A 25,382-nucleotide genomic window follows, 5' to 3' on the forward strand; every position below is an offset into this window, starting at 1 on the left:
GAGCGGGTATGGTAGAACGGTTGAAATTTTCGTTTTTCTATTTTTCTATGGTGACACCAATTTGTCTAACTGAAAAATCATTTGGTTATTCTTTTTTTATACCCAAACTCCAAAGGATGTGTAGAGATATTATTAGTGTGTTGGTATTTTTCCCAACAGATGGCGAAGCGAGGTTGGTTCATATTGTTCTAATAGAGGGCCATTCAAGCGAACATAATATAAGGGAATCATGTAAAAGAATTCAAAGATGTAAATAAAAAAAGGAATGATTCGGTTTTATAGACCACATTAAATTAAAGGTCTTGAAGCACACTTAATGTACAGCTTTATTTAAGAATTTAACGTTTTAAATTGCAAAACTGAAAATGGCAATGTTGCGCCTTGCGCGTAACTTTCAAGATCAAGATGGCTGCTGACAGTCTGACAGCCTCGGCTCATAACTCAACCTACTCAACTTATTTTACCTGACATTACAATAATCGTCAAAAAAATTGGTAACTCCTGTTTGTATTCATTTGAGGCTATTAAATGCACATATTTTGTGTGGTACATTTACAGATAACATAGCCTAGAATTTAGGCCTGAAAATTCCATCTGATCATGTGGCCTGAAACTCCCAAAATTGTCGTCTCTTGCTGCACGTGCCGGCTGTGCGTATCGTCTTATGTAGAAATACTTCAAAACAGTAAAAGTGATCATGTGTAACCCTAAGGTTACACATTTATTTATTTGATGACCTTGTTTCTGATAATAATAGTTTTTACTTTTCTATTAACAGCATGGTGAAGTCTGAGCTTCTTCATTGCAGTCCAATGTGTACAGTGCGATTTGTTGCAGCCAGCAGGCGAAAGGTGTTCTTCTTGCAGGCTTGCTACCTGTACCATTTGTAGCTTCTTCCAAACAATTTAAACTAATTAAATTGATCAACTTTTTTCAGTGAGGCTACACATTAAATTTGTTGGTAACTAGCTCTTCGTTTTACATCTATTGACTTTACAGTTAAGACTGTTAAATAGTATAAATTTAAGAGAAAAAGTAATAAAATAAGCTTGCCAACTATTGATTCCTTTGTAAAAGTAGTTCTTAGAGATTGCTTAGTTGACGCGGAGGTGTTGCCCATTGAGGGGTTTTGGTGACAAGGAGTCACTGAACGAAACGCTAAACCAAATGAAAAAAATAATAAAAAAGGTAATGCTAGGTACGACATGAAGCTTTTGCTTTCGCAGGAAATAATTTGAATTTGTTTGGAGCCAACGATCCTTTATATATCCGAGCCGAGTCCTTTCCGTCTACATTCGGTGTGAAGAGCAAAACCCAAATTTCAACCCATTTCACTGATTAGCAACGAAAACAAAGCGAGTGTCAAAACATTGTTTTACTTGCGCATACTTTATTGTGGCAGAAACACGTTGGTCATGTAACAGGGTGGAATTTTTTTTCCATTTTGTTCATGCAGCATCAAACGACACGATAGGTTCCGGCGGTAATCAACTATTCAAGATGGTAGACATGTCAATGTAAAAGACAGGGTAAGGGTAGCTCCTGTAAATGTTATTCATTAATGTAAAAAAGCTGCTAGTAGGATCTCATTGTTGATTTGCGGTTACAAAATCCATAGCCCTAGAGTTCAGGTAATGTCAATCAATCAATTGATTTGCGTTTTAGATACTCCTAAATAAGTTGTGGAAATACGATTCCCCCCCCCCCTTCTCCTGGATGATTACTAAGGATCATCTAAGTATATTTTTGAGTTATTCGTTGTGAACGTAGCGGACGAACTCTGACAGTCTATCGAGCTTTAGCAATTGCGTCTAATTTCTTATTTTATTGATTTTATTCAACCGTTTAATGAGAAGCTTTGATTTGTATTTTTCTTTATTAATAATTTACCTTTTTTCATCTTTTTTTTTTTTTTATTTTCTTCTCCGACCGCTTTGAGCCAATGGAAAACCGAGAAGGTGAAAGCGGAAAGTGTTAATGTTTTGCTCAAAGCTAATGTGGAGGGTGCCACATTAGTGTAATGAGTTTTGGAAGACTACAAGGTCGCATTGACCTTAAACAATGGTTAAAAGGTAAACAGTTATTTCTGTGCATGTTTTAGCGATGTTAATTAAAATCTAAAAATTATTTCAGCAGATTTAAACTGACCATGTCGTCGCTGCTGTCGGTTGGGATGCAAACATGGATTTGGCTGTTGCTTTTGGTTTGAAAATAGAGGAGAGGAGATTTTGGTGGTTATCGAGTCAATACCAAGCTTGAAGCATGATCGAACGTTTGTTTGGTAAGAATCCTTGAACATTTTATTTCATATTAATTGAACTATTGTGATTAAAACTTGACCAACATTGACTGCTCTAATGTTGTTTTTAGATAGTATATGAAGTTCTTGTTAAATTAGATTCTAATTATTGGGTTTGGACTTTATTTTTTATTAGGTTGGAGATGTTGCGTTCTTTTGTGATATCAAATTGGGTCGCTGTTGTATGTTGTATCAGGGCGATTGGCGGGAGAGAACAATACTGGCAAAGAAACATGGATGAAAAACTGCAGTGCACTGTTGCCAAGTGCATTCTTCGTCGTATTATCAGTACGCAATCGGGTAAATATTCTGTTTCACGGAGTTTTTATAAATTATTGTTTTTTATCTGTTTGTGTACCATATTGAATATTAATGTTCAAATTATTTACCGCATAGTTGATGTGATGTCGTGATGTTGCCGTTTGCCGTATCGTTGAAGGCTGGGTCGATCACTGGTGTAGCGATGTCTCCTGGGTATAGCGGATACCAAAGCACCACACCGCCGCCTTACTACACAACAACAACATTCGCAAAAACCGGTTACTACACTGAGGCACACAATTCCTACACCACCAAGGCTCCAGAGTATTATACCACAGCTGATGCTGCCCCGAGTTACACCATCAAACGTACTACACCGAGGCTCCAAAGTACTAAAACCACCAAGTCACCGGAGTATTACACGTATGTTGCCCCAGATTGCTGCACCGAGGCTCCCAAGTATTACCTAGTTCCTAGCTACTACACCGAGGCTCCAACTTATACACCACCAAAGCGGCTGAATACTACACCGAGCCGCCCAAGTACTACACCAACAAGGCTCCAGAGTATTACACCACAACTTGTGCTTCCCCGAGCCTCTACACCGAAGCCCCGAAGTATTACTTTGCCCTAAGCTACACAACTACAACTGAGGCGGCCAAGTACTACGCAGCCCCAACTTACTACACAGCGGCTGCTCCTTCGTACTACGTTGAATCGGAATACTACACCTAGGATTCAGTTTACTACACCACAACCTTCGCTACACCGAGGTCCCTATGTACTACACTACCAAGGCACCTGAGTATTATAACACTACTTTCGCTGCTCCGACCAACTACACCAATGCTCCGAAGTATTACTCTATCCCGAGATACTACACCACTAAGGTACCTGAATATTACACCACACCTCACGCTTCTCCAACTTACTACAGGGACGCTCCTAAATATTATAACTATGTTCAGATTTGTCGGTCATATCTTAATAGTTACTTGTCACTGGGAATTGTTGATCTTTAATAGGGAAATAATTTTTTTAAAACCTGGGTAATCATTGTGTACGACTTCTCTTGTCACCTAAAAGCCTTAAGACATTGCGACGTTTTCTTATTTTGGTTGGGTCTTTCCTATTTCGCATGTTGGAGGTGACTATTACTCTAGTCGCTCCGCATTGCGACATATTCTAGTGTTTGGACGAACTTCATTTACAGGGTAAATTACGAAAGAGACGTACTGTGTGGTGTTTACTAAAATTGTTTGATGTTTACAGTTCTTTCTACGTAAGTGTTACTATTCTTTTTAACGTAAGTTGGCGTAACAAAAGAGCTGTAAATAGTGTGTGGTTTATCATAGAAGTTTATTTGAAGAATGTGGAGTTTATCAGTTGCTTGCATATAACTTATGTAAAACTTGAAAGTTGTAAAAAATACACAAAGTCGTAAACTAAACATTTTTTTATTACAAGTTATGAAACATAGCAAACAAAAACATTAAAAGGAATTGCTTTATTGTCCCACCTCCACCCACAATTCCACCACATTTTACAATCACATACATACAAGTTAACCCGTTGGCTGCCACGCCATACAACCCGTAGGTTGCTCTCTACTACTCTACGCGCCACGTCTGAAGGATCTATGGCCAAGGTGGAACTTGCCATTGCTGACAAGTCCGGGCTGACACGGTGACAGAAGAATCCATCACCGCATCGACAAAGGGGAACTAGGTATGGTGCATTGCCTAACAGGCGCCTTGCGGCAAGTTTTGGGCTGGTGCGACTTTCCGACCCCTCGGCATGAAAACCACGAGGCCGAACAGCGCACGCAGCCCGTGCTAAGGAGCAGGGGAGAACAAAGGCGTGGCAACCAACAGGTTAACTAACACTAACACATATTACCAACAACAAATAATGATCCGCGCTGACACTTTGGAGATACCGGCGATGTTTTGGTGTCAATCTTCTCGACGTCTCCTCTGCATCATCTGAAGAAAGAGAAAAAATTCTTATTTAAGTGACATGCCAATAAAAAGTTACATAATACATGTAGGTACATCGATCTGTTATTTTTGGCTCAAAACTTTAAAGGCGCGCTTTAAATTGCTTAAAATATAGCTAACAATATTGAAAACTGTACACATAACAAAGCTCACTTGCTAGTCTTTAAAAAAAATTCCGGAAGTAAACCGGAAGTAGCCACAGCGCCTCAACCATTGAGCTGTCGTCAAATTAAACCACATATTCGTGATCTCCATGAAATTTGGGGTCGATTGGGTGTGATTTAAACGAAATCCAAAATTTGGCCAAAATCGAGAATTTTCCTGAACTATAGTTCAGGAAAATTTTCAAAACCGGAAGTACGAAAACGTACAAAACGAAACATGAACTTTACCACAAATTCGACGAGGATCACGAATATGTGGTTCTTTTGTGCGTCAGATGAATATTTACTGAACTACTTACTGAAATGAGTAAACCGGAAGTAGAAAAAAAAAGCAATTATCGAAAATTTAACAAGTGAGCTTTGTTGGGGGAATAATAATCGTCAGTTATCACTAAATATTTCAACAAAATAACTGTCGATACATGTTTAAAGAGATGTTCAAAGTAACAGAAACTGACATTAAACAGCTGCAAATTATCAGAAAGCCATCTAGCGTTGGAAAAAAGAAGCGTCCAAGTAAACTTTGTTTGCGCGCAAGAAGGGCCTAATTTTGGAAACTATTACACAGACACAGTCTAACACAACTAGACTATTGGTAGATAACCTAAGAAAATAAGTCAATTGTTGGGTACCTAGGCATAATCCCGTGGTGAGTGACTGCAGGTGTTAACAGCGGACGGAAGCGATCTTCAAGTGGTCCAGAAACTCGCCAAGTCTCCAGTGAAGTAAAACAAATCTTGTTTAAAAGCAGTGAAGCTAGATGAGCGTGCGTCGCGAAGATAAGGATGGAGAAGAATGTTGTTGAAAGTCCTTCTTCCGTCATGGACAAAGGTCAGCATCATTGGCACAAGAATCTCCGTGCTCTGTAAAAACAAATTTTTAACATTACTGAAAATATAACAATGAATGAAGCATATCAATTTTTACCTTTTTTTAATAAGCACACAGAAATGCTCATAATGAAAAAACTGTAAAAATTGAATTCACAGCAACAAACAGCATTACTCCACATGTTGAGATAAATTTCCTGATGCTAAAGAAAGTGTCATGAAGTATGCATGGTGATAGGTGGTATTGATGCTTACCTTTATCATATGGGTGAATGTTGCTGAATTTAGTATTAGTAATAGTAAGGCATTAGACGTGGTGTGGTTGGTGTGGTAGCAATAATGGGGAAATACCTTGTCCCCACACATTCTATTCCACGATATGTGAGCTTCACACATAGTTTTAGGCTTTTGACAACATGATGGGTCTATTGGATTGAAAGTGACTGAGCGCTAAGTCAACTTTTTGGAATGACTGACAGTATGCATCTAAAATTTGAAGAAATAAGTTGGTATAGTATAAAAATACGAAAAAGCTATTGCAACGTCAGGCTGACGTTGCTATAGTGTATTTTGGCTATTGCAACGTCAGGCCGCTAGGTGCGCTGCAGTCTGACGTTGCGCTATGCCAGCGCATAGCTATGCTGGAGGCTTGGAGCAACGTCAGGCCGCTAGGTGCGCTGCAGTCTGACGTTGCGCTATCCCAGCGCACTGAGTCCCTTTCTATAGCTAAAATAATGTTGGAGGCTTGAAGCAATGTCAACCAACCACTTAATGCTAAAAATCATATGTAATAGCTGCATAAAATGACAGAGAGAATCAATCTGACGTTGCTCTATTCTTACTTCCCTTTGTCGCTGCAGGCTGACGTTGCGCTATCTTAGCGTACCCGAGTCCCTTTCTTAAGCTTGGAGCAACGTCAACCAACTACTTAATTCTAAAATTCGTGTATAATGTTGTATACCTGCATCCCGACCTGCACAGTATGTATAAACTCCTATAAATTCATAGAGAATCAATCTGAATTTGCGCTATCATTCTTCACTTCGTCAGCCAACTCATATTTTAATGCTACGGTCAGGTGCGCTGTTGTCTGACGTTGCGCTATCGTAATGGGCCTCTTAGTGTAGTAAAGTATTTCCCGGAGCAACGTCAGGCCCTTTAATTCTGACGTTTGCTACCCTCTACTGCTAGGCTATTACCCCCGTCATAGGCGCTGGATCAAAATCATTGGACATATGAAACTAATGCTTTAATTTTTAAAAGTGTCCAAAAAGAAAAATAAAGAGAACCAGTAAAAGTTGTGCAAATCGGTGAGCTAACGGAACAATAATGAGAATATCATCTGATGGAATTTCTTCCTGGCGGGATTTGGCAAAACATTCATACAGTATTTAAGCGGGATCCTGTTATAGTATTATAAAGCTGTAAGAATGGAATGGGATGCAATATGATAGCGCAACGTCAGACTACAGCGCCTAGCGGCCTGACGTAAGTTCAGCATGGTCATAAAGAGAGGCTCAGCGGTAGGCTTGGCGGTAGGATTAGATTAGGATCAGAGATTCGGGTAAGCAACGCAAACGCTCCAGCAATATATGTATAATGTAGGAATATATAGCGCAACGTCAGATTGATTCTCTATAAATTCATAGGAGTTTTAACATATTATGGCAGTATAAAACATTATACATGAATTGTAGCATTAAGTAGTTATTGACGTTGCTCCAAGCTTAAGATTAAGAAAGCGACTCGGTTGCGCTGGGATAGAGCAACGTCAGACTGCAGCGACGAAGTCAAGTAGGATAGAGACGGTAAAGACGGATAGAGAACGTCAGATTGATTCTCTCTGACATATTATGCAGCTATTACATATTATTAGCATTATTTGAAATTTATATTCTCTACATATTTTGTAGCATTAAAATTAAATGGTTCATTAACGTTGCTCCAAGCCTCCAGCATAGCTATGCGCTGGCATAGCGCAACGTCAGACTGCAGCGCACCTAGCGGCCTGACGTTGCTCCAAGCCTCCAGCATAGCGCAACGTCAGACTGCAGCGCACCTAGCGGCCTGACGTTGCAATAGCCAAAATACACTATAGCAACGTCAGCCTGACGTTGCAATAGCGACGACCATAAAAATAAGTAAATTAGGTCAAGTTAAACCTACACAAGTTACGAAGTTCAATTTGTTATATGAAATCACAGGAATATAAGTATTAATTCGCATCCAATTGTTTCACCCATTTTGCCTCGTTTCACGATAAACAACAAGGGCGACACTAGCGACATCTGGTAATGAGTTTTGAATCCTAAGTTGGTTGCAATATTATTAAAGATACCCGACAATAGAACTCCAGCGACAATAGAACTCAAATATTTTATTTAAAAAAAAAAAATACCCGAACAATAGAACTCCACTACGAGACAATAGAACTCCGATAATTTGAGCTGCGACTGTACAACCAACTTAGGATTCAAAACTCAAGATGTCGCCAGTGTCGCCTTTGTTGTTGTTACAAACGAGGCGAAGCCGAAAAGGGCGAAACAAAACTGTAGCTAATTTATACTTATATTCCTGTGATTTCAATTACCAAATTGAATTTCGTATCATGTGTAGGTTTATCTTGACCTAGTTTCCTTATTTTTATACTGTACCAACTTATTTCTTCAAATTCTAGTCTTCTAGATGCATACTGTCAGTGTCAGTCATTCCAACAAGTTGACTTAGCGCTCAGTCAATTTCCATCCATTAGGCCCATCATGCTGTCAAAAGCCTAAAACTTATGTTTAAAGACCACATGTAGTGGAAAACAAATCTGCCGAGATAAAGTATTTCCCCATTACTGCTACCAGACCATTACAATTCAGATTTTCTTATTATTACATAGGTGTGAACCATATAAGACTTTTCTGAATCTTGCAATTTTTGTGGCGCACCCTGCAACAGCATTTTTGTTGTTATGGATGTTTTTACTTCTGTTTAGAAGGCAACCCAGCTTAGAAATAGGTACAGTTTTATTTCTCATGGGTAAATTTATGTCAATTTATAAGTAACATAGAGAATTTCCTTGTCCCATTGCCACTTTCAGTTTCAGAGACATGAAGCATGTGGAGTGAATAACCTGCCATGTGTATGCACATGTACCAGATCTGCTTGATGAAAGTCAAATGCCTTACTAAATTCATCTCCCATATGATAAGGTAAGCATCAATACCACCTATCACCATACTACTGCAATACTTCATGACACTTTCTTTGGCATCAGGAAATTTACATCAACCTCAGGAGTAAGCCTGTTGGTTGCTGTGATTTCCATTTTTGCGGTTTTTTATCATGAAAACTTCAGTGTGCTTGTTAGTATAGGTAAAGATGGAAATGCTATATTAACTGTTATATTTTCAATTCATTAATGCAATACATCTTTTTTTTCTTTACAGAGCATGTAAAAGATCCTAATAAGCCAATGCTGACCTTTGTCCATGACGGAAGAGGGACATCCAGAAACGTTCTGCTCCATCCTTATCTTCCCGACGTACACTCATCTAGATTCACTGCTTTTGCTGCTACAACTTGTCTTACTTCACTGACCAGTTGGAACACTTCAGTGGTCGCTACCCCTTTGCTGTTAAACACCTGCAGTCACTCACCACGGGATTATGCCTAGGTACCCAACAATTGACTTATTTTCTTAGGTTATCTACCAATAGTCTAGTTGTGTTAGACTGTGTCTGTGTAATAGTTTCCAAAATTAGGCCCTTCTTGCGCGCAAACAAAGTTTACTTGGACGCTTCTTTTTTCCAACGCTAGATGGCTTTCTGATAATTTGCAGCTGTTTAATGTCAGTTTCTGTTACTTTGAACATCTCTTTAAACATGTATCGACAGTTATTTTGTTGAAATATTTAGTGATAACTGACGATTATTATTCCCCCAACAAAGCTCACTTGTTAAATTTTCGATAATTGCTTTTTTTTTCTACTTCCGGTTTACTCATTTCAGTAAGTAGTTCAGTAAATATTCATCTGACGCACAAAAGAACCACATATTCCTGATCCTCGTCGAATTTGTGGTAAAGTTCATGTTTCGTTTTGTACGTTTTCGTACTTCCGGTTTTGAAAATTTTCCTGAACTATAGTTCAGGAAAATTCTCGATTTTGGCCAAATTTTGGATTTCGTTTAAATCACACCCAATCGACCCCAAATTTCATGGAGATCACGAATATGTGGTTTAATTTGACGACAGCTCAATGGTTGAGGCGCTGTGGCTACTTCCGGTTTACTTCCGGAATTTTTTTTAAAGACTAGCAAGTGAGCTTTGTTATGTGTACAGTTTTCAATATTGTTAGCTATATTTTAAGCAATTTAAAGCGCGCCTTTAAAGTTTTGAGCCAAAAATAACAGATCGATGTACCTACATGTATTATGTAACTTTTTATTGGCATGTCACTTAAATAAGAATTTTTTCTCTTTCTTCAGATGATGCAGAGGAGACGTCGAGAAGATTGACACCAAAACATCGCCGGTATCTCCAAAGTGTCAGCGCGGATCATTATTTGTTGTTGGTAATATGTGTTAGTGTTAGTTAACCTGTTGGTTGCCACGCCTTTGTTCTCCCCTGCTCCTTAGCACGGGCTGCGTGCGCTGTTCGGCCTCGTGGTTTTCATGCCGAGGGGTCGGAAAGTCGCACCAGCCCAAAACTTGCCGCAAGGCGCCTGTTAGGCAATGCACCATACCTAGTTCCCCTTTGTCGATGCGGTGATGGATTCTTCTGTCACCGCGTCAGCCCGGACTTGTCAGCAATGGCAAGTTCCACCTTGGCCATAGATCCTTCAGACGTGGCGCGTAGAGTAGTAGAGAGCAACCTACGGGTTGTATGGCGTGGCAGCCAACGGGTTAACTTGTATGTATGTGATTGTAAAATGTGGTGGAATTGTGGGTGGAGGTGGGACAATAAAGCAATTCCTTTTAATGTTTTTGTTTGCTATGTTTCATAACTTGTAATAAAAAAATGTTTAGTTTACGACTTTGTGTATTTTTTACAACTTTCAAGTTTTACATAAGTTATATGCAAGCAACTGATAAACTCCACATTCTTCAAATAAACTTCTATGATAAACCACACACTATTTACAGCTCTTTTGTTACGCCAACTTACGTTAAAAAGAATAGTAACACTTACGTAGAAAGAACTGTAAACATCAAACAATTTTAGTAAACACCACACAGTACGTCTCTTTCGTAATTTACCCTGTAAATGAAGTTCGTCCAAACACTAGAATATGTCGCAATGCGGAGCGACTAGAGTAATAGTCACCTCCAACATGCGAAATAGGAAAGACCCAACCAAAATAAGAAAACGTCGCAATGTCTTAAGGCTTTTAGGTGACAAGAGAAGTCGTACACAATGATTACCCAGGTTTTAAAAAAATTATTTCCCTATTAAAGATCAACAATTCCCAGTGACAAGTAACTATTAAGATATGACCGACAAATCTGAACATAGTTATAATATTTAGGAGCGTCCCTGTAGTAAGTTGGAGAAGCGTGAGGTGTGGTGTAATATTCAGGTACCTTAGTGGTGTAGTATCTCGGGATAGAGTAATACTTCGGAGCATTGGTGTAGTTGGTCGGAGCAGCGAAAGTAGTGTTATAATACTCAGGTGCCTTGGTAGTGTAGTACATAGGGACCTCGGTGTAGCGAAGGTTGTGGTGTAGTAAACTGAATCCTAGGTGTAGTATTCCGATTCAACGTAGTACGAAGGAGCAGCCGCTGTGTAGTAAGTTGGGGCTGCGTAGTACTTGGCCGCCTCAGTTGTAGTTGTGTAGCTTAGGGCAAAGTAATACTTCGGGGCTTCGGTGTAGAGGCTCGGGGAAGCACAAGTTGTGGTGTAATACTCTGGAGCCTTGTTGGTGTAGTACTTGGGCGGCTCGGTGTAGTATTCAGCCGCTTTGGTGGTGTATAAGTTGGAGCCTCGGTGTAGTAGCTAGGAACTAGGTAATACTTGGGAGCCTCGGTGCAGCAATCTGGGGCAACATACGTGTAATACTCCGGTGACTTGGTGGTTTTAGTACTTTGGAGCCTCGGTGTAGTACGTTTGATGGTGTAACTCGGGGCAGCATCAGCTGTGGTATAATACTCTGGAGCCTTGGTGGTGTAGGAATTGTGTGCCTCAGTGTAGTAACCGGTTTTTGCGAATGTTGTTGTTGTGTAGTAAGGCGGCGGTGTGGTGCTTTGGTATCCGCTATACCCAGGAGACATCGCTACACCAGTGATCGACCCAGCCTTCAACGATACGGCAAACGGCAACATCACGACATCACATCAACTATGCGGTAAATAATTTAAAATTAATATTCAATATGGTACACAAACAGATAAAAAACAATAATTTATAAAAACTCCGTGAAACAGAATATTTACCCGATTGCGTACTGATAATACGACGAAGAATGCACTTGGCAACAGTGCACTGCAGTTTTTCATCCATGTTTCTTTGCCAGTATTGTTCTCTCCCGCCAATCGCCCTGATACAACAGCATGGTGATCATGTTCCATACAACAGCGACCCAATTTGATATCACAAAAGAACGCAACATCTCCAACCTAATAAAAAATAAAGTCCAAACCCAATAATTAGAATCTAATTTAACAAGAACTTCATATACTATCTAAAAACAACATTAGAGCAGTCAATGTTGGTCAAGTTTTAATCACAATAGTTCAATTAATATGAAATAAAATGTTCAAGGATTCTTACCAAACAAACGTTCGATCATGCTTCAAGCTTGGTATTGACTCGATAACCACCAAAATCTCCTCTCCTCTATTTTCAAACCAAAAGCAACAGCCAAATCCGTGTTTGCATCCCAACCGACAGCAGCGACGACATGGTCAGTTTAAATCTGCTGAAATAATTTTTAGATTTTAATTAACATCGCTAAAACATGTACAGAAATAACTGTTTACCTTTTAACCATTGTTTAAGGTCAATGCGACCTTGTAGTCTTCCAAAACTGCACCTTCCACATTAGCTTTGAGCAAAACATTAACAATTTCCGCTTTCACCTTCTCGGTTTTCCATTGGCTCAAAGCGGTCGGAGAAGAGAAGAAAATAAAAAAAAAAAAAAAAGATGAAAAAAGGTAAATTATTAATATAGAAAAATACAAATCAAAGCTTCTCATTAAACGGTTGAATAAAATCAATAAAATAAGAAATTAGACGCAATTGCTAAAGCTCGATAGACTGTCAGAGTTCGTCCGCTACGTTCACAACGAATAACTCAAAAATATACTTAGATGATCCTTAGTAATCATCCAGGAGAAGGGGGGGGGGAATCGTATTTCCACAACTAATATTTAGGAGTATCTAAAACGCAAATCAATTGATTGATTGACATTACCTGAACTCTAGGGCTATGGATTTTGTAACCGCAAATCAACAATGAGATCCTACTAGCAGCTTTTTAACATTAATGAATAACATTTACAGGAGCTACCCTTACCCTGTCTTTTACATTGACATGTCTACCATCTTGAATAGTTGATTACCGCCGGAACCTATCGTGTCGTTTGATGCTGCATGAACAAAATGGAAAAAATTCCACCCTGTTACATGACCAACGCGTTTCTGCCACAATAAAGTATGCGCAAGTAAAACAATGTTTTGACACTCGCTTTGTTTTCGTTGCTAATCAGCGAAATGGGTTGAAATTTGGGTTTTGCTCTTCACACCGAATGTAGACGGAAAGGACTCGGCTCGGATATATAAAGGATCGTTGGCTCCAAACAAATTCAAATTATTTCCTGCGAAAGCAAAAGCTTCATGTCGTACCTAGCATTACCTTTTTTTATTATTTTTTTCATTTGGTTTAGCGTTTCGTTCAGTGACTCCTTGTCACCAAAACCCCTCAATTGGCAACACCTCCGCGTCATCTGGGTAATACAAACAATTGAATTTGTAGCTTTAGAAATTTGACTAACGTGTAATTACGTACCCTCGTTTAAGCCCCGATGGATGGCAACCCTAAAGGATTCAGGATTGTCCGGACTGCTCAAAGGAGGCATTGTTCTAGATTTAAATTCTTATTTTAACAGACCATCCGGTTCAAACTGCAGCCAGTCAAGCAAGGGAAGACACTGCCCGACTGACTCGACCAGGGAGATTACTCGGCCATGGTTAAGAGAAACCGAAAAAAGAGCGAAGAGAGCTGAGGAGCAGTTATTACGAGAGCGATTAATCTTAGTAGGCTTCCGGCTTGGACTCATGACCCTCCAACAGATTTCATCGAATCATGCGCCTTGCAAGTCCCCGTTCGACCAAACATCTCCCTTCCTCCTGGTTGTCGCAGCGAGTGAGTGACCACCGGCGGGCGTTGGTTAGTGGTTATTTAGGGAAACGGGGCCACTGAAGAAGGGAGCCCAGATTATGCACTTGTAATTTATCTACATAATTTATTGATCAATCTTGAATTTCAGCAACGTCTTCTTAGTTTCACCGGTGGATCAAGTCTAAGCAACGGCGGCAAACGAATCAACTGAAATGAAAACGGAGAAGGAGATATTAACTAAATCAGTAATTAAATGCGACTGAACATCAAGCATTACCTCAGCGGCGGTACAGCTAGCAAGAGAAGCGACATATCGACAAAATGCTGCCTATTAAAAAAAGCCCGACAGCCATCAGGGAACTTCGACAATTTTACACAACAGTTCAACACTGCATGGCCACCAACATAGGCAAATGACACATTTAAGTGTGATGTTTAACTGCAAGTCTGCACAAACTCCATTTCAACCCATCTCCCAACTGGAAAATGGCTGCAAAATCCCTGCACACCAAACAGCAACACCAAATATAGCTCAAACAAATGGCAGTGGAAAACTACAAAGTACAAAGAAATAAACATTAATAAACCAATAACATTTTGAAATGTGAAAAAAGATACAAAAAATAATATTAAGCAAAACCAAAAATGCAAGTGAAGTTTAACTTAGCTTACAATTGTAAAATAAATGGTTCAAACGGTAATGATTGTTCAAACGGTAAAAAGTTGTTAAGGTAATGATTTTTCTTCAAATTTACACTATAAATTATAGAAAAAGAAATTATGAAGATGGCCAAAAATCATCACATCATGAAGATTTCATTTCACATTTTTGAGAATGAAGGGAATTTCTGTTCTGTTAGAGCAACAAAAATTTCCGACTCATAACAAACTGACACCTAAGTTTCAACAAAAGCTGTCTTATTTGGAAGCACAAAATAAGATGTCACTTGTCTTCAACATCAAGAAAAATAATGCTAACCTACTTGAATTATCTTACAAGTGCATTACCACCATTTCAGATTTTCTTTTTTCATCACATTTTTTTTGTGCAATGCAGTTGAGACCCTCTCAAAGACGCATCTTCATGACACGACAACGATCACGTGGAGAAAGGCAAGATCTTCCGACATGCTCTGAAAACAAAAATGATAATAGTATTAAGAAAATGGACTATCCGAAAAGTCAAAACTCTCACGATTCACTTACTTGCTTTAGAATTGTTAACTTTCGAATTGCATGGAAGATACCTCATTGTTTCTAAATGTAAAACCGAAAAACACCGTCAGCAACACATTTCCGTCCACTATCTAAAAGCAAATATGGCAGAATTTCGTCAGTGACTCACAAACAGACTCTCCGAGTCTCCGCCACCTTGTGGACACAATTTTACATACCTAGTGACAAGTTAACAAATTTATTAAATTCTTAACATAAAGGAACCCTGAATGGTCCATAGTTAAATTATCAATACCAGCACAACAGTCTGCATGCAACAGCTCACCACACCGTTCACCAGCTGGCTGCACCAAATCCATGTGCACATTGGACTACAACGAAGAGGCTCAGAAGTTGAGGGGCTACTAATCCTACTTGGAAAAAAAAATCAATACTATCAGAAAGCAAAGTACATGACAAAATGACAGAAGCATAGTTAAACTAAGCAATCTCTAATTACTTTTACATATATTACACAGGACGGTCACATTTGGCAAGCTTTAAAACAGTCTAAACTGAAATTTCAACAAATATAAAGCAAACAGCTTGTCATCAACAAAGTAAATAATGTATAGCCTTACTTTAGTAAAGGTTGACTTGATTATTTCATATTGTTCTGAAGTGTTTCAGCATGTGACAAAAGCTACAACCAGTACAGGTTGCCAGCCTGTAAGAGAAACACCTTTCACCAGCTGGCTGCAACAAATCCATGTGCACATTGGACTGAAATGAATAAGCACAGACTTCACCAGGCTGTTTACGGAAAAATGAAGATTCAATAAATAACTAAATATGTAACCTTATGGTTTAACAGTTGACCAACATAATTACTTTTACCGTACTGTTCTGAATCTCTTCATCAAACGAAATGTGCAGCAAGAGACAACATTTTGGGAAAATTACAGCAGTTTCAGGCCACATGGTCAAATGGAATTACCAAGTATAAATTGTAGGCTATGTGCCTATGTTATGTCGCTGCTTGTCAACAAACCTACAATAGATCGTGTTTTCGGAAGTAACAGTTTAATCAAATTATTGAAAACCTGAAATTCCACATAGACTTTCAAAACGAGAAACGACTGATTTAAGCGGATTTAAGTTTAAGGCCCTAGGCCCCTAGCCCTACACAACCATGCCAAAATCACAATCCCATAAAAAATAATTAAAAGATAATCTAAGCATAATTTAAACGAAATTTGTCTACACCAGCAAGTTGTTAAATTACAATTTCTTTCAAATCAACATAAACGAAATACAAACACTCGTAGAAGAAAATAAAACGAATTTACCAAAACGCGGTCATCTGTCACGCAAGTTTTTCACTCTGGAAGCCATTTTGGGAGATGCAGCATTGCCACGAGACGCATGAAATAATAAATTTGCAATTTTTTTTATTTGGCGGTGTGGCAATGTGGTGTGGCGGAATTTGTTAATGATTTCGAATGTTCATAGCATATAAAAATAGGAAAACGTCCGTCTCTGAAAAGAATGTTGCTGAAAGCAATTAAGTTTAAAAAATTTAAGTATAATTAGTTAATTACATTAGGATAAGAAAGAATGCAAAGATTTGCAGGTATTCTTCAAGACCGGCAGTCCCAGAGTCATAGGCTACTTAACTCTTCCAAGTACGGAAACCCATCCACTGCAATTGTATCAAAAAGTTGTCAAATAAAACAGAATATTTACGGAAAATTGGAGACTTGAATATCCACGATGCAAACTTTGCGCTCCCTTAAGGAAATTCAATTTGCAACAAGGTTAAATTACCAAGTAGAAACTTACACATAACATGTATTTCAGGTATCCAAATAACAGCGACAACGGCTCAATGTTAGTCGGTTTGGCAAGTAACTAAGTAACATTGTGGCAGGATTCACATGGAATTCTATGATTTGTTGTTATTTGTAGGCGTAAGCCTTCAATTAGGAAGGAGAATTGACAGGATTAAAACAGCATCAAACTTGAACACATCTACCTGAGACATTTTTTGCTGTAATAGTTATTTTCAGTTGGTACTGAAACCTTCTGTCTTGATAAAAAAATTGGTAGTAAGAGGTGGGACAAATAAAATACAATTCCCATTATACTTTATTGAATAGAATTTCCATTTAAAAAGTTTACCTAATAAGAAAGATCTGAAAACAGATGGTTACTTACATTCAGTTATTCTCGTTATTTCTTTTAGAAATGATCTTGTACAAACAGCATACACACAGTCCAATGCTAACAGTTAGGAGGCAATGTTTCATTGGTTATTCAATGGATGAAAATTGCGGAAAATTGACATTCCCCAATTGAGTTAATAGACCATAAAACACACTTTAACTAATCCCGATAAATTTGAGCACAAAAACCTACTTTTATCCAAGATGTTTTCGTATGTACAGCTGCAGTTCCAAAACAGAAAGAACACAGCACATTTTTCTTTGAAACAGAAGAATTTTCTGTCCTCTCTACTTCCCACACTTCCGTGTCATAAAAAAATTCAAGGAATTTTAGCTTAAATGAACACAAATGATCTTGCACAAACAGCGAACAGACAGTTAGAAGTCAATAATACTTCATGGGTAATTCAATTGAAGGTAAATTGACATTCCACAATTGAGTTAGTAGCGAATGCTACGTTTCACAGGATTCCAACTTCGCACAAGGATTCAAAATCATTGACGATTCTAGGGTTTCAAGAGAAATACGATGGGAATTCCGTAATACAAACTCTTCTGTATTTAATCTATTTACCTGAATTTTCCCACTTTTATCGGACTTCCAGAACAGTAGGATCCATGAAAATATCCCCAATAAGATCACAGTAATAAGATTCCCTGGGAAAGTCCAAGAGGATTTGTAAGTGACGACTTGCATGCGGACGTCGACGTCCAAATCGGCCAGGAAGGAACAACAGATTTTGGGCTGGTTAATGTTTCCTCATTTCTCAAAGTGTTAATTTAAAAAATCGAAATTATTCAAGGAATTTCACAAAATGTGCTAAATAAATTAAACTTAAAATCCAAAAAGTGATCGATCAATTGGAAGGGCTTGTGTGTAGCTTGAATCTTGATGTAGCTTCAATTCGGCAGCTATCTTTTCTCGCGTCAAAATACGTTTCTAGGTCACGAAACAATCACAACTGTTTTTTCAACTCCTAAACAGAAAAGAAATCAAATTTTAATAGAAAATTACGACAAAATAGAAATCTGTGTTGGAAAAAAATATTTTGCATGTGCAAAGTTTTGAACCACTGACATGATTGTGAGGTGAAGACGTATCTCGCATTTGGCGTCTTTTATTCAAAACAAAAGAAATTATTGAAAATATTAACAAAACGTTATCGGATGGGTCTGTTGAGGAATAGTCTGCATGCAACGGTTCAGGCTTTGATGAGGACCTATAACCCCTAACCTATACCTTAACCTAACACCCTATCCTAAACTAACAGCAGCAGCCGACCTCTCCCAAAGCCGTGACCGTGAGTTCCGAACCAGTATCTGCCACCCTGGCGACCAGATCCGACAACGTAGGCGCCGACGCCTTAACCATTAGGCTATCGGCGCCCAAAGTTATCTTATTTTTGAAGCTAGTATTTTTAAAAACTTTATCTCAATCATACTATTTTCCTAAGCCTTCATTTAAAAAATCGTAATTATTCAACGAATTTAAAAAATGCGCTAAATAAATTAAACTTGAAATTATGACGAACTTGATTAATTAATTGGAATTGTGCTATTGTGCGATTATGGCTATTGTGTAGCTTCAGCAACTATCTTCTCTCGCACCAAAAATGAGTTTCTACGTTACGAAACAATTACAACAACGTTTTTCGACTCTTAAACAGGAAAGAAATCTAAAATAAATAGCAAAATAGAAATCTAGGTTGGAATTTTTTTTGCATATTTAAAGTTTTGAACAGCTGACTTTGATTGTGATGTGACGACGTATCCCGCATTTGTCATCTTTTATTCAAAACAAAAAAAACATTGTTATAAATTCTAACAAAACGTTATCGGATTGGGTCTGAGGAACAATCTGCATACAACGGATCGGGTTTCTTATGCCGAAGGTTGCCAAGTAGCAGCTCCAACCCACTTTTAACTTTCAACCCCCCCTGAAGCCTTCGCACCGTGAGTTCCAACCAGTAACAGCCACCCTGGCGACCAGATCCTGATAAACGCCGACGCCGATGCCTTATCCACTAACCCATCGGCGTCTGTAAGTATCTAATTTTTTAAGCTAGTGTTTTTTATCAATTTTATCTCATTTACACTAAAACAATTCCTTTCAACTTAGTTCTTTTACAAATTTTATAATTGAAAATACTTTGACTATCTAAATCAGATACCTAATATGAAAATACAATATAAGAAAGTCTATTTGTTAGTTTTCGACATCGCAGAATAACATAGATCTAACCGAGTCACTCTGAACCTTTTTTTTTGGAGGGGTCAATTCCAATATGAAACACCATTCCATTTTCTGGGAAACTGCTGATTGCATTCAAAGCTATAAGCACCGTGAATCACATGATGGATCAAGTTACTTAAATTTGGGTCTTAATTGTGGGAAAAAGGAGGAAGGACCAGAAAAAGACAACAAACGTGAATTATTTTCGAACTTAATCCAAAACTCCATCAAAACTACCTCTCAACCAGTAAATGCTTAGTGAGGGCTTGGTTAGCTTTAAAATATACCCGATTTAGAAGCAAATACTACAATTCCGTTCTTAGTGCAGAACACGCGACGCATACCCGCGAAAAAATGTCCGCATTTTTCTTCTTGTTCCATTTACCATTCGTATTAACTCTTCTGCTAATCGAAGGTCAAAATCGGAAACCAGAGATGGAGAGCCATTTGGAGTGGTGAGAACAGGATGATGGACTTAAAGATACCAGTCAGGATTCGATGCATTTATCCGTTGAATGCAAACACAATGAGAAAAGGGTTTCAAAACAGAGCTCTTACAACGAGCGACGTTCAAATATGCTGCATGCAAGGATTCTTGGAATCGGCATAGTTAATAGTTAAACAATTTGCTGGTGTTTTTATGATTCGATTTGATTGGGACTTACCCCGAAGGTGGTCATCATGAAGTTAAGAACTTCTTGGTTGCGTTCCCAAATGGCGCCGGCGATCAGCTGCTGCAGCTCGAGGAAAGTGGGTTGAACGCAGAACATGGTGGAGACGGCGGCGATACGGATATCGGTGGTCTCAGTGGCCATTAAGGATCAGGAGAAGAGGAGCAGAAAAGAACTTGTTGCGGTTAACAATTCAGATTCCCTACAGCGTTTCGTCACGACAGCCGCTACTAAAAATGTTGAAATTCACTTTCCTGTTGGTCTTGGCCGTTGGCGTCATTGCCAGTTGGAATCATCAATCGTTCCAACCACTCCGCCTCCCCAAACCAGCACGACGACGACGAGACGGCCGAGACAGGTCATCACGGTCACCAACGGAGAAACGGAAGGCCAATGGGGACCGTTGGAGCGCTGCCCAAAAGGCGCCCGAGTCGTCAGCTACCAGACCCAGAACGAACTGGCCACTCCCCGATTCGACGACACGGCACTCAACACCATCGTCCTCTTCTGCAACGATGAATTCATCACCAACTTCACCTTCACTGCTGGATTGTAAGAATTTAATGAAATTGGGAAAAGAATTTCAAAAAAAAAAAAAATCATTTGTACTTAAATATTTACGCAGTTCCGAGATTTTCACGGGATTCAGACTTGCGCTTTCGGCGGTTACATGACGAGTTTCCAGTTGAGGGTCAGTCCTGCCGCACCAGAGGCCGACAACACGGCGGCAAACGACATCCGTTTCAAGTGCTCCAGCGGCGATGAAATCAACGGACTCGGCAACACCGGCGGAACGTGGGGCGACTACAGCGAAGTCTGCGAGAATGGAATTTGCGGAATGGAGACCCGCGTCCAGCCGTACGAAGGCGGAATCGGCCACTACGACAACACCTTGGTTCAAGGCCTTGAACGACGTTCGCTTCACTTGCTGCAATTGATTCAAATTTAGCGCTCAATCAATAACGTTTGTTTCGAATGAAATCACAAATGTTAATGCAGCATTTCTATTCCTAAAAATAATTGATATTATCTAGTTAACAAAATTTCATGACGAAACGGAATTTTCAATTTGAGATAAAATGAAGATGGATGATGAGAAAAGATGGACAAAATAATAATAGATACCCTTACAAATGGAATGCTTTTCTATGGACCTTGGTCGACAAATCGTTCTCACCAGTTCACCATCACCCAGATAGCAAAAGCCAAAGCGGGAGAAAATCGGACTGTTGGTGGCGCTTCTTATCGGAATTGGAAACCATAGATGATGATAAAATCTAAAGCGAAAATGATAAAATGGTAAAATAAAAAATGATAAATAACAATAATTTTTAAAAGTATTTAGCAATTTTATGTAAAAACTTGGAATTCCCATGATCCAATTGATCTATTAATGCATTATGCATAATGCAGCTAGCGTAAAAACCCTGAACTAAGGACACTGACGTACCATCCTCTGCCACGCTTAACCAACAAGTGACAAAGAAATGAACCATTTAGTAACTAATCCACCAGTAGCTATCTAGCGTAACATTCGAGATCTAAAAACACCCATACCAGCAAAACGAAAACCCGTTCAGAAACCTATCGAGTAATAAAAAATTATAACAAACAATAACAAGCAAAGAGCTAATAAACCAATAAACTTGATAATTGATACTCACATAACTTTAACAGCATTCAATTTCAGCATCCTTTACTCACTTTCTACCAATGGATTAAGTCATGGAAAAAAATGAAGAATAAACCTGAAGAGAGAAAAGACAATAATTTTTTTTAAGCCAATAAATTTCAAACGAGATTTTAGCGATAGCAAGCAATAAATCAAATCAAAAGCAGGGCTGTTCTAGGATCTAAAAAGAGGAGATTCCAAGTGTGGCAGCCAAAAGGCAATAAAACAAAGAACCTCATTAAATGTGTTGTTATTTTTCTTGTAAGGAAAAAGGAAAATGCTTCTTTTTCAGTCTTGTGGAGAAATCTAAATTGAAAATAAAAAATTTTGATAATGGAAGGTATATCACTACTTAGTGAATGCTATGAACAATATGGATGCACCATAACTCAAGTTAATATAGAACCTGTCAAATTAAAGAAATTAGATCATATTATTTATAATTTATTTGATCAATGTCAAGATGATTGTCAATGTGTTTGATGTGACAGCAAAATAACATGCATACCTATTTCCTTCATCAACAACATTTTGATCATAAAGCTGTTGTTTGGTTGCTGAAGTTGTGATAAATACTAAATTATTCTGGAACTTGTAAGTAACCGGGAATACCAATGATCCATGAGTATAACCTGATGGGATAAAAGATACTTCTGTCAATAGTAGAATAAATAGATGTGTCTAACAATAGACTATGGTGTTCAGTCTACAATACTCTACAATAACGGACTTGCTTACTTACAAAAAAAAAGCAAATAAAATGACAACTTTTGTCATGTTTGCCACACTTGACATCTCCATCTAGTGTCAAAATTTTAACAATTTTTATTTTGTGCCGGATGACGGATGTGCACCGAAAGCAAACGAAAGGTGGAGCGTCTTCAACTACGTGCTGACATCAAATCTGACAATGGAGAGATCTGTGACGTCTTCAACTACGTGCTGACATCAAATCTGACAATGGAGAGATCTGTGATGCTCGTGAAATTAGGAAAGGCCTAAGTTCTTAGACCACCAGCTAGATGCGAATTAACTTCACCTGCACACAGCAGAGAATAAGAAAGTAATGAATGAAAAACGTTGATTGAAGCTGAAAATACCTAGTAATACCAGATAAAGAAGTGGGACTCTTCAACAGGAGGATCATCAACTTTCTGGTTGTGGTTTCGTAGAAAAAGGACATTTCAACAGAATTTCAATCGTTGCGCAGGATACTTTCTTCATTGAAATTACCTGGCAGTGGACGATGATATCGGATAATCTTGATAGTAACCAGAAAGTAAAATTATTACTCCTAATGAAATAAAATTGTAAAATAATTTTCTTTATAGCTTTTCCTTGTGAAATATCTTAAAACGACTTCCAACCTGAAATGGATAGTAAATGGGTCCCGATGATCGCGAAACCGGATTTTAGAACCTTAAGAAGTAACGCGACAGCTTCTGCCTGTTCAACATGAGGGAACTCGTTTTCCCCACGTGAGAATGAAGATAAGTAACGGACTTGTGGAAACAAATTTTGAATTGCTGCGGGAGTGAACAGTAGTTCTCGATCGACAAAATGACCGGGTAAGGAGAAATGTTTTGTTTGATCGTTTTCACAACGACTAGAAACCTGATATTCAACGTAGTCGTATTAGTAGAGTAATCAAGGTAATTAGGAGGAAGTAATTACAGGTATTCCGTCCAAACCGTCCCAACAATCCAGTTCGACGCAGCGACAGCCTTGCATTGTACACCTGGCGTAGCACTCGCACTAACTAGGGAAGCATTTTTTCTAACAAGGAAGTTTTCTTTTGGAAAAAGCCAGTTGAATTGAACGCACCTTATGCTCGTTAGTCAAGTGTATCGTGGGAGTCACCTGCCTCAGATTGTAACTAGCTCATGATAAAGGGGCTTTTCAAAATCCATCTAGGTCCAAACTGCACCAACATTCATTTTGTTTTGCAATGAACTAGCATTTGTTCCCATATTGGTCATGACCCAAAGATTGTAAATCTGAAAAGAGAAATAAGAAACTTTGTTAATCTACTCAGAAAAGTTATTTTTACTTATACACATAATCACGAGTTGCAAAAGTCTTAAACAATAATCTTGTTGCTCACATTGTAAGAGAATCACTGTAGAAGATATTGAATGAAAAGATTAAAAGTTATCAATCCCACCTCTTTTCTCTATTGAACCTTGAACATGGAGCAAAAACTGGTTGCCATTTGTCTATTCAGCACTTTGTCACTCCAACGTTGATGTTCTCCTCTCTGACTTTGCCATTTTGTTGCCTGATGTGGAACTGTAATCCACACACACATCCCCATGTAAACTGGAGTTTGGAATTCTTCTTATTGTAGGAAATTACTGTGTCTAGCAGTTCACATAAGTAGGTTGTCACTGAACATTTGAGTCGGATTCAAGTTCACTTCATTTAGTAGGTACTTGTTCGAAATCACTGAATTCTTCACCAGCTGAGGTAACTTCCAACATTGTACTTGAAAAGCTTAAGACTTGCTGGTGCTGATGCTGTGATTTCGACCTAAATAAGAAAATATTTTCTTTTAACCCTCTTTGTTAGCAAGGGAGAAAAATCCATGCAGGTGAAACAATCTATGCCTCACTTGTTGCACCAATGTGCTCTGGGCACATGGGCTGTTTCAAACATTCCATCGATTTGAATTTTGAAGGCTTTGTTTCAACCACGTCAAGGTCAAGGGGTAACGGAACACAGTGAGTGTGGGTAACACAGGTTAGGCGATCGAGAAACAAAAGCGAACTTCTACTTGAACAGACATATTCACCAAATGCTAACCTAAATCAAACAACTTTATAATTTTAACTTTGCTACAATATGCTAAAAGCAGCCTCACCATCTGTACTGCGCGTAACAACTTTAATAAGCGTGGTCGCGTGGTCTACTGGACTTTAGTGACTTACTCACTTTAGCGCCGAATTGGCTCGTGTGCTGCAGAGTAGCAGAGAGCAGACGAATTTCTGTAAAACGTGGTATGCCCTCTGGTGATTCCTTTTCGAAGATAAGTAAATTACCCGTCTTGTCGGTAGATGGCGTTTAGATGTCCTTTTCGATAAAATCCATATTACGCGCAAGATTACGCGTTAGTAAATCATAAGCCGCGTAAGCATTCGACTGCTGAAAGCACTTGTCACCGTCAATTTGACAATAATCTAATCAAGTACTACACTTACGATTTTTTAAAGTACAAAACTTAACAAGACACAATTAAAACAAGCCATAAGATGGTGGGGATGTTGAATATTCTGACTTGTGTCAAAATATTAGTGATTCACACCGGTCGCAGTCTCACAGCGATTGACAAGCCGGTATGTATCACAACGATGTGACCTTCAAAGGCCTTCAGTGCTGTCATTTAGAGGGATCGATCATCACACGAGTGCTTCTCGATGGATATACGAGATAGTCATCCGGATGATATCCATTGGATCATCCACCCAAAAGGTTTTTCGCCAAATCAACCCCGGAGAATAAAAAGAAAAAAAAAGCGAGGGGGACGATTGTTCCGGTTATTATTCGGG

At 38.7% G+C, this 25,382-nt stretch overlaps 1 protein-coding gene and 8 long non-coding RNA genes across 27 annotated transcripts; 4 read left to right on the top strand and 5 right to left on the bottom strand.

The window, feature by feature from the left end:
• Nucleotides 1-264: 264 nt before the first annotated feature.
• On the top strand, nucleotides 265-1,087 carry LOC124206996. 3 transcript variants are annotated; one of them, XR_006879713.1, is made up of 3 exons: nucleotides 268-494; nucleotides 559-691; nucleotides 779-1,087. It is a non-coding gene; the product is annotated as an uncharacterized LOC124206996 (long non-coding RNA). The 3 variants fall into 3 exon arrangements; XR_006879712.1 differs by having other exon boundaries at nucleotides 559-685; XR_006879711.1 differs by lacking the exon at nucleotides 779-1,087 and having other exon boundaries at nucleotides 265-494; nucleotides 559-617.
• Nucleotides 1,088-1,093: 6 nt separating this feature from the next.
• LOC124206995 lies at nucleotides 1,094-2,486 on the top strand. 2 transcript variants are annotated; one of them, XR_006879710.1, is made up of 3 exons: nucleotides 1,094-2,072; nucleotides 2,134-2,281; nucleotides 2,436-2,486. It is a non-coding gene; the product is annotated as an uncharacterized LOC124206995 (long non-coding RNA). The 2 variants fall into 2 exon arrangements; XR_006879709.1 differs by having other exon boundaries at nucleotides 2,137-2,281.
• Nucleotides 2,487-5,652: 3,166 nt separating this feature from the next.
• On the bottom strand, nucleotides 5,653-7,876 carry LOC124207011. The gene is made up of 3 exons (XR_006879723.1): nucleotides 7,721-7,876; nucleotides 5,810-6,040; nucleotides 5,653-5,757 (listed from the first exon to the last, which is right to left on the bottom strand). It is a non-coding gene; the product is annotated as an uncharacterized LOC124207011 (long non-coding RNA).
• A 93-nt stretch (nucleotides 7,877-7,969) lies between these two features.
• LOC124207010 lies at nucleotides 7,970-8,501 on the top strand. The gene is made up of 3 exons (XR_006879722.1): nucleotides 7,970-8,166; nucleotides 8,232-8,382; nucleotides 8,442-8,501. It is a non-coding gene; the product is annotated as an uncharacterized LOC124207010 (long non-coding RNA).
• LOC124207012 lies at nucleotides 8,496-9,118 on the top strand. Its single transcript, XR_006879724.1, has 3 exons — nucleotides 8,496-8,754; nucleotides 8,820-8,917; nucleotides 8,992-9,118. It is a non-coding gene; the product is annotated as an uncharacterized LOC124207012 (long non-coding RNA).
• Nucleotides 9,119-10,564: 1,446 nt separating this feature from the next.
• LOC124207099 lies at nucleotides 10,565-16,446 on the bottom strand. 9 transcript variants are annotated; one of them, XR_006879758.1, is made up of 13 exons: nucleotides 16,386-16,416; nucleotides 16,034-16,087; nucleotides 15,934-15,950; nucleotides 15,678-15,849; nucleotides 15,353-15,470; nucleotides 15,088-15,188; nucleotides 14,865-15,014; nucleotides 14,159-14,435; nucleotides 13,549-14,088; nucleotides 12,521-13,486; nucleotides 12,312-12,456; nucleotides 11,975-12,157; nucleotides 10,565-11,879 (listed from the first exon to the last, which is right to left on the bottom strand). It is a non-coding gene; the product is annotated as an uncharacterized LOC124207099 (long non-coding RNA). The 9 variants fall into 9 exon arrangements; XR_006879751.1 differs by having other exon boundaries at nucleotides 15,934-16,087; nucleotides 16,386-16,446; XR_006879753.1 differs by lacking the exon at nucleotides 16,386-16,416 and having other exon boundaries at nucleotides 12,521-12,638; nucleotides 13,396-13,486; nucleotides 15,934-16,197.
• A 67-nt stretch (nucleotides 16,447-16,513) lies between these two features.
• On the bottom strand, nucleotides 16,514-18,233 carry LOC124207544. Its single transcript, XR_006880027.1, has 5 exons — nucleotides 17,836-18,233; nucleotides 17,072-17,768; nucleotides 16,879-17,012; nucleotides 16,638-16,738; nucleotides 16,514-16,575 (listed from the first exon to the last, which is right to left on the bottom strand). It is a non-coding gene; the product is annotated as an uncharacterized LOC124207544 (long non-coding RNA).
• A 183-nt stretch (nucleotides 18,234-18,416) lies between these two features.
• Nucleotides 18,417-21,913, bottom strand: LOC124207545. 2 transcript variants are annotated; one of them, XR_006880028.1, is made up of 4 exons: nucleotides 21,830-21,913; nucleotides 21,297-21,442; nucleotides 20,775-21,093; nucleotides 18,417-20,710 (listed from the first exon to the last, which is right to left on the bottom strand). It is a non-coding gene; the product is annotated as an uncharacterized LOC124207545 (long non-coding RNA). The 2 variants fall into 2 exon arrangements; XR_006880029.1 differs by having other exon boundaries at nucleotides 21,291-21,442.
• A 680-nt stretch (nucleotides 21,914-22,593) lies between these two features.
• Nucleotides 22,594-24,738, bottom strand: LOC124207546. 7 transcript variants are annotated; one of them, XM_046605063.1, is made up of 8 exons: nucleotides 24,002-24,735; nucleotides 23,662-23,834; nucleotides 23,512-23,596; nucleotides 23,205-23,451; nucleotides 23,071-23,131; nucleotides 22,948-22,991; nucleotides 22,808-22,876; nucleotides 22,594-22,757 (listed from the first exon to the last, which is right to left on the bottom strand). In XM_046605063.1, exons 3-7 carry the CDS (start codon nucleotides 23,566-23,568, stop codon nucleotides 22,836-22,838), a joined length of 450 nt encoding a protein of 149 aa, XP_046461019.1. In that variant the 5' UTR covers nucleotides 23,569-23,596; nucleotides 23,662-23,834; nucleotides 24,002-24,735; the 3' UTR covers nucleotides 22,594-22,757; nucleotides 22,808-22,835. The 7 variants fall into 7 exon arrangements, 4 of the variants coding, with proteins under 4 accessions (XP_046461019.1, XP_046461021.1, XP_046461022.1 ...); XM_046605066.1 differs by lacking the exon at nucleotides 22,594-22,757 and having other exon boundaries at nucleotides 22,764-22,876; nucleotides 22,938-22,991; nucleotides 24,002-24,366; nucleotides 24,449-24,733; XR_006880031.1 differs by lacking the exon at nucleotides 22,594-22,757 and having other exon boundaries at nucleotides 22,770-22,876; nucleotides 22,938-22,991; nucleotides 23,071-23,098; nucleotides 24,002-24,366; nucleotides 24,449-24,738.
• Between the last annotated feature and the right edge of the window lie 644 nt (nucleotides 24,739-25,382).

This window comes from Daphnia pulex, chromosome 11 (genome assembly GCF_021134715.1).
Source record: "Daphnia pulex isolate KAP4 chromosome 11, ASM2113471v1".
NCBI lineage: Eukaryota > Metazoa > Arthropoda > Branchiopoda > Diplostraca > Daphniidae > Daphnia > Daphnia pulex.

Coding starts and splice junctions, on each gene's coding strand:
- LOC124207546 (XM_046605063.1), bottom strand. CDS start 23,568: ATGCAAGGCTGTCGCTGCGTCGAACTGGATTGTTGGGACGGTTTGGAC. Junction 23,132..23,204: donor CCATTTACTATCCATTTCAG/GTTGGAAGTCGT, acceptor TTATTTCATTAG/GAGTAATAATTTTACTTTCT. Junction 22,877..22,947: donor GAGTCCCACTTCTTTATCTG/GTATTACTAGGT, acceptor TGCTGTGTGCAG/GTGAAGTTAATTCGCATCTA.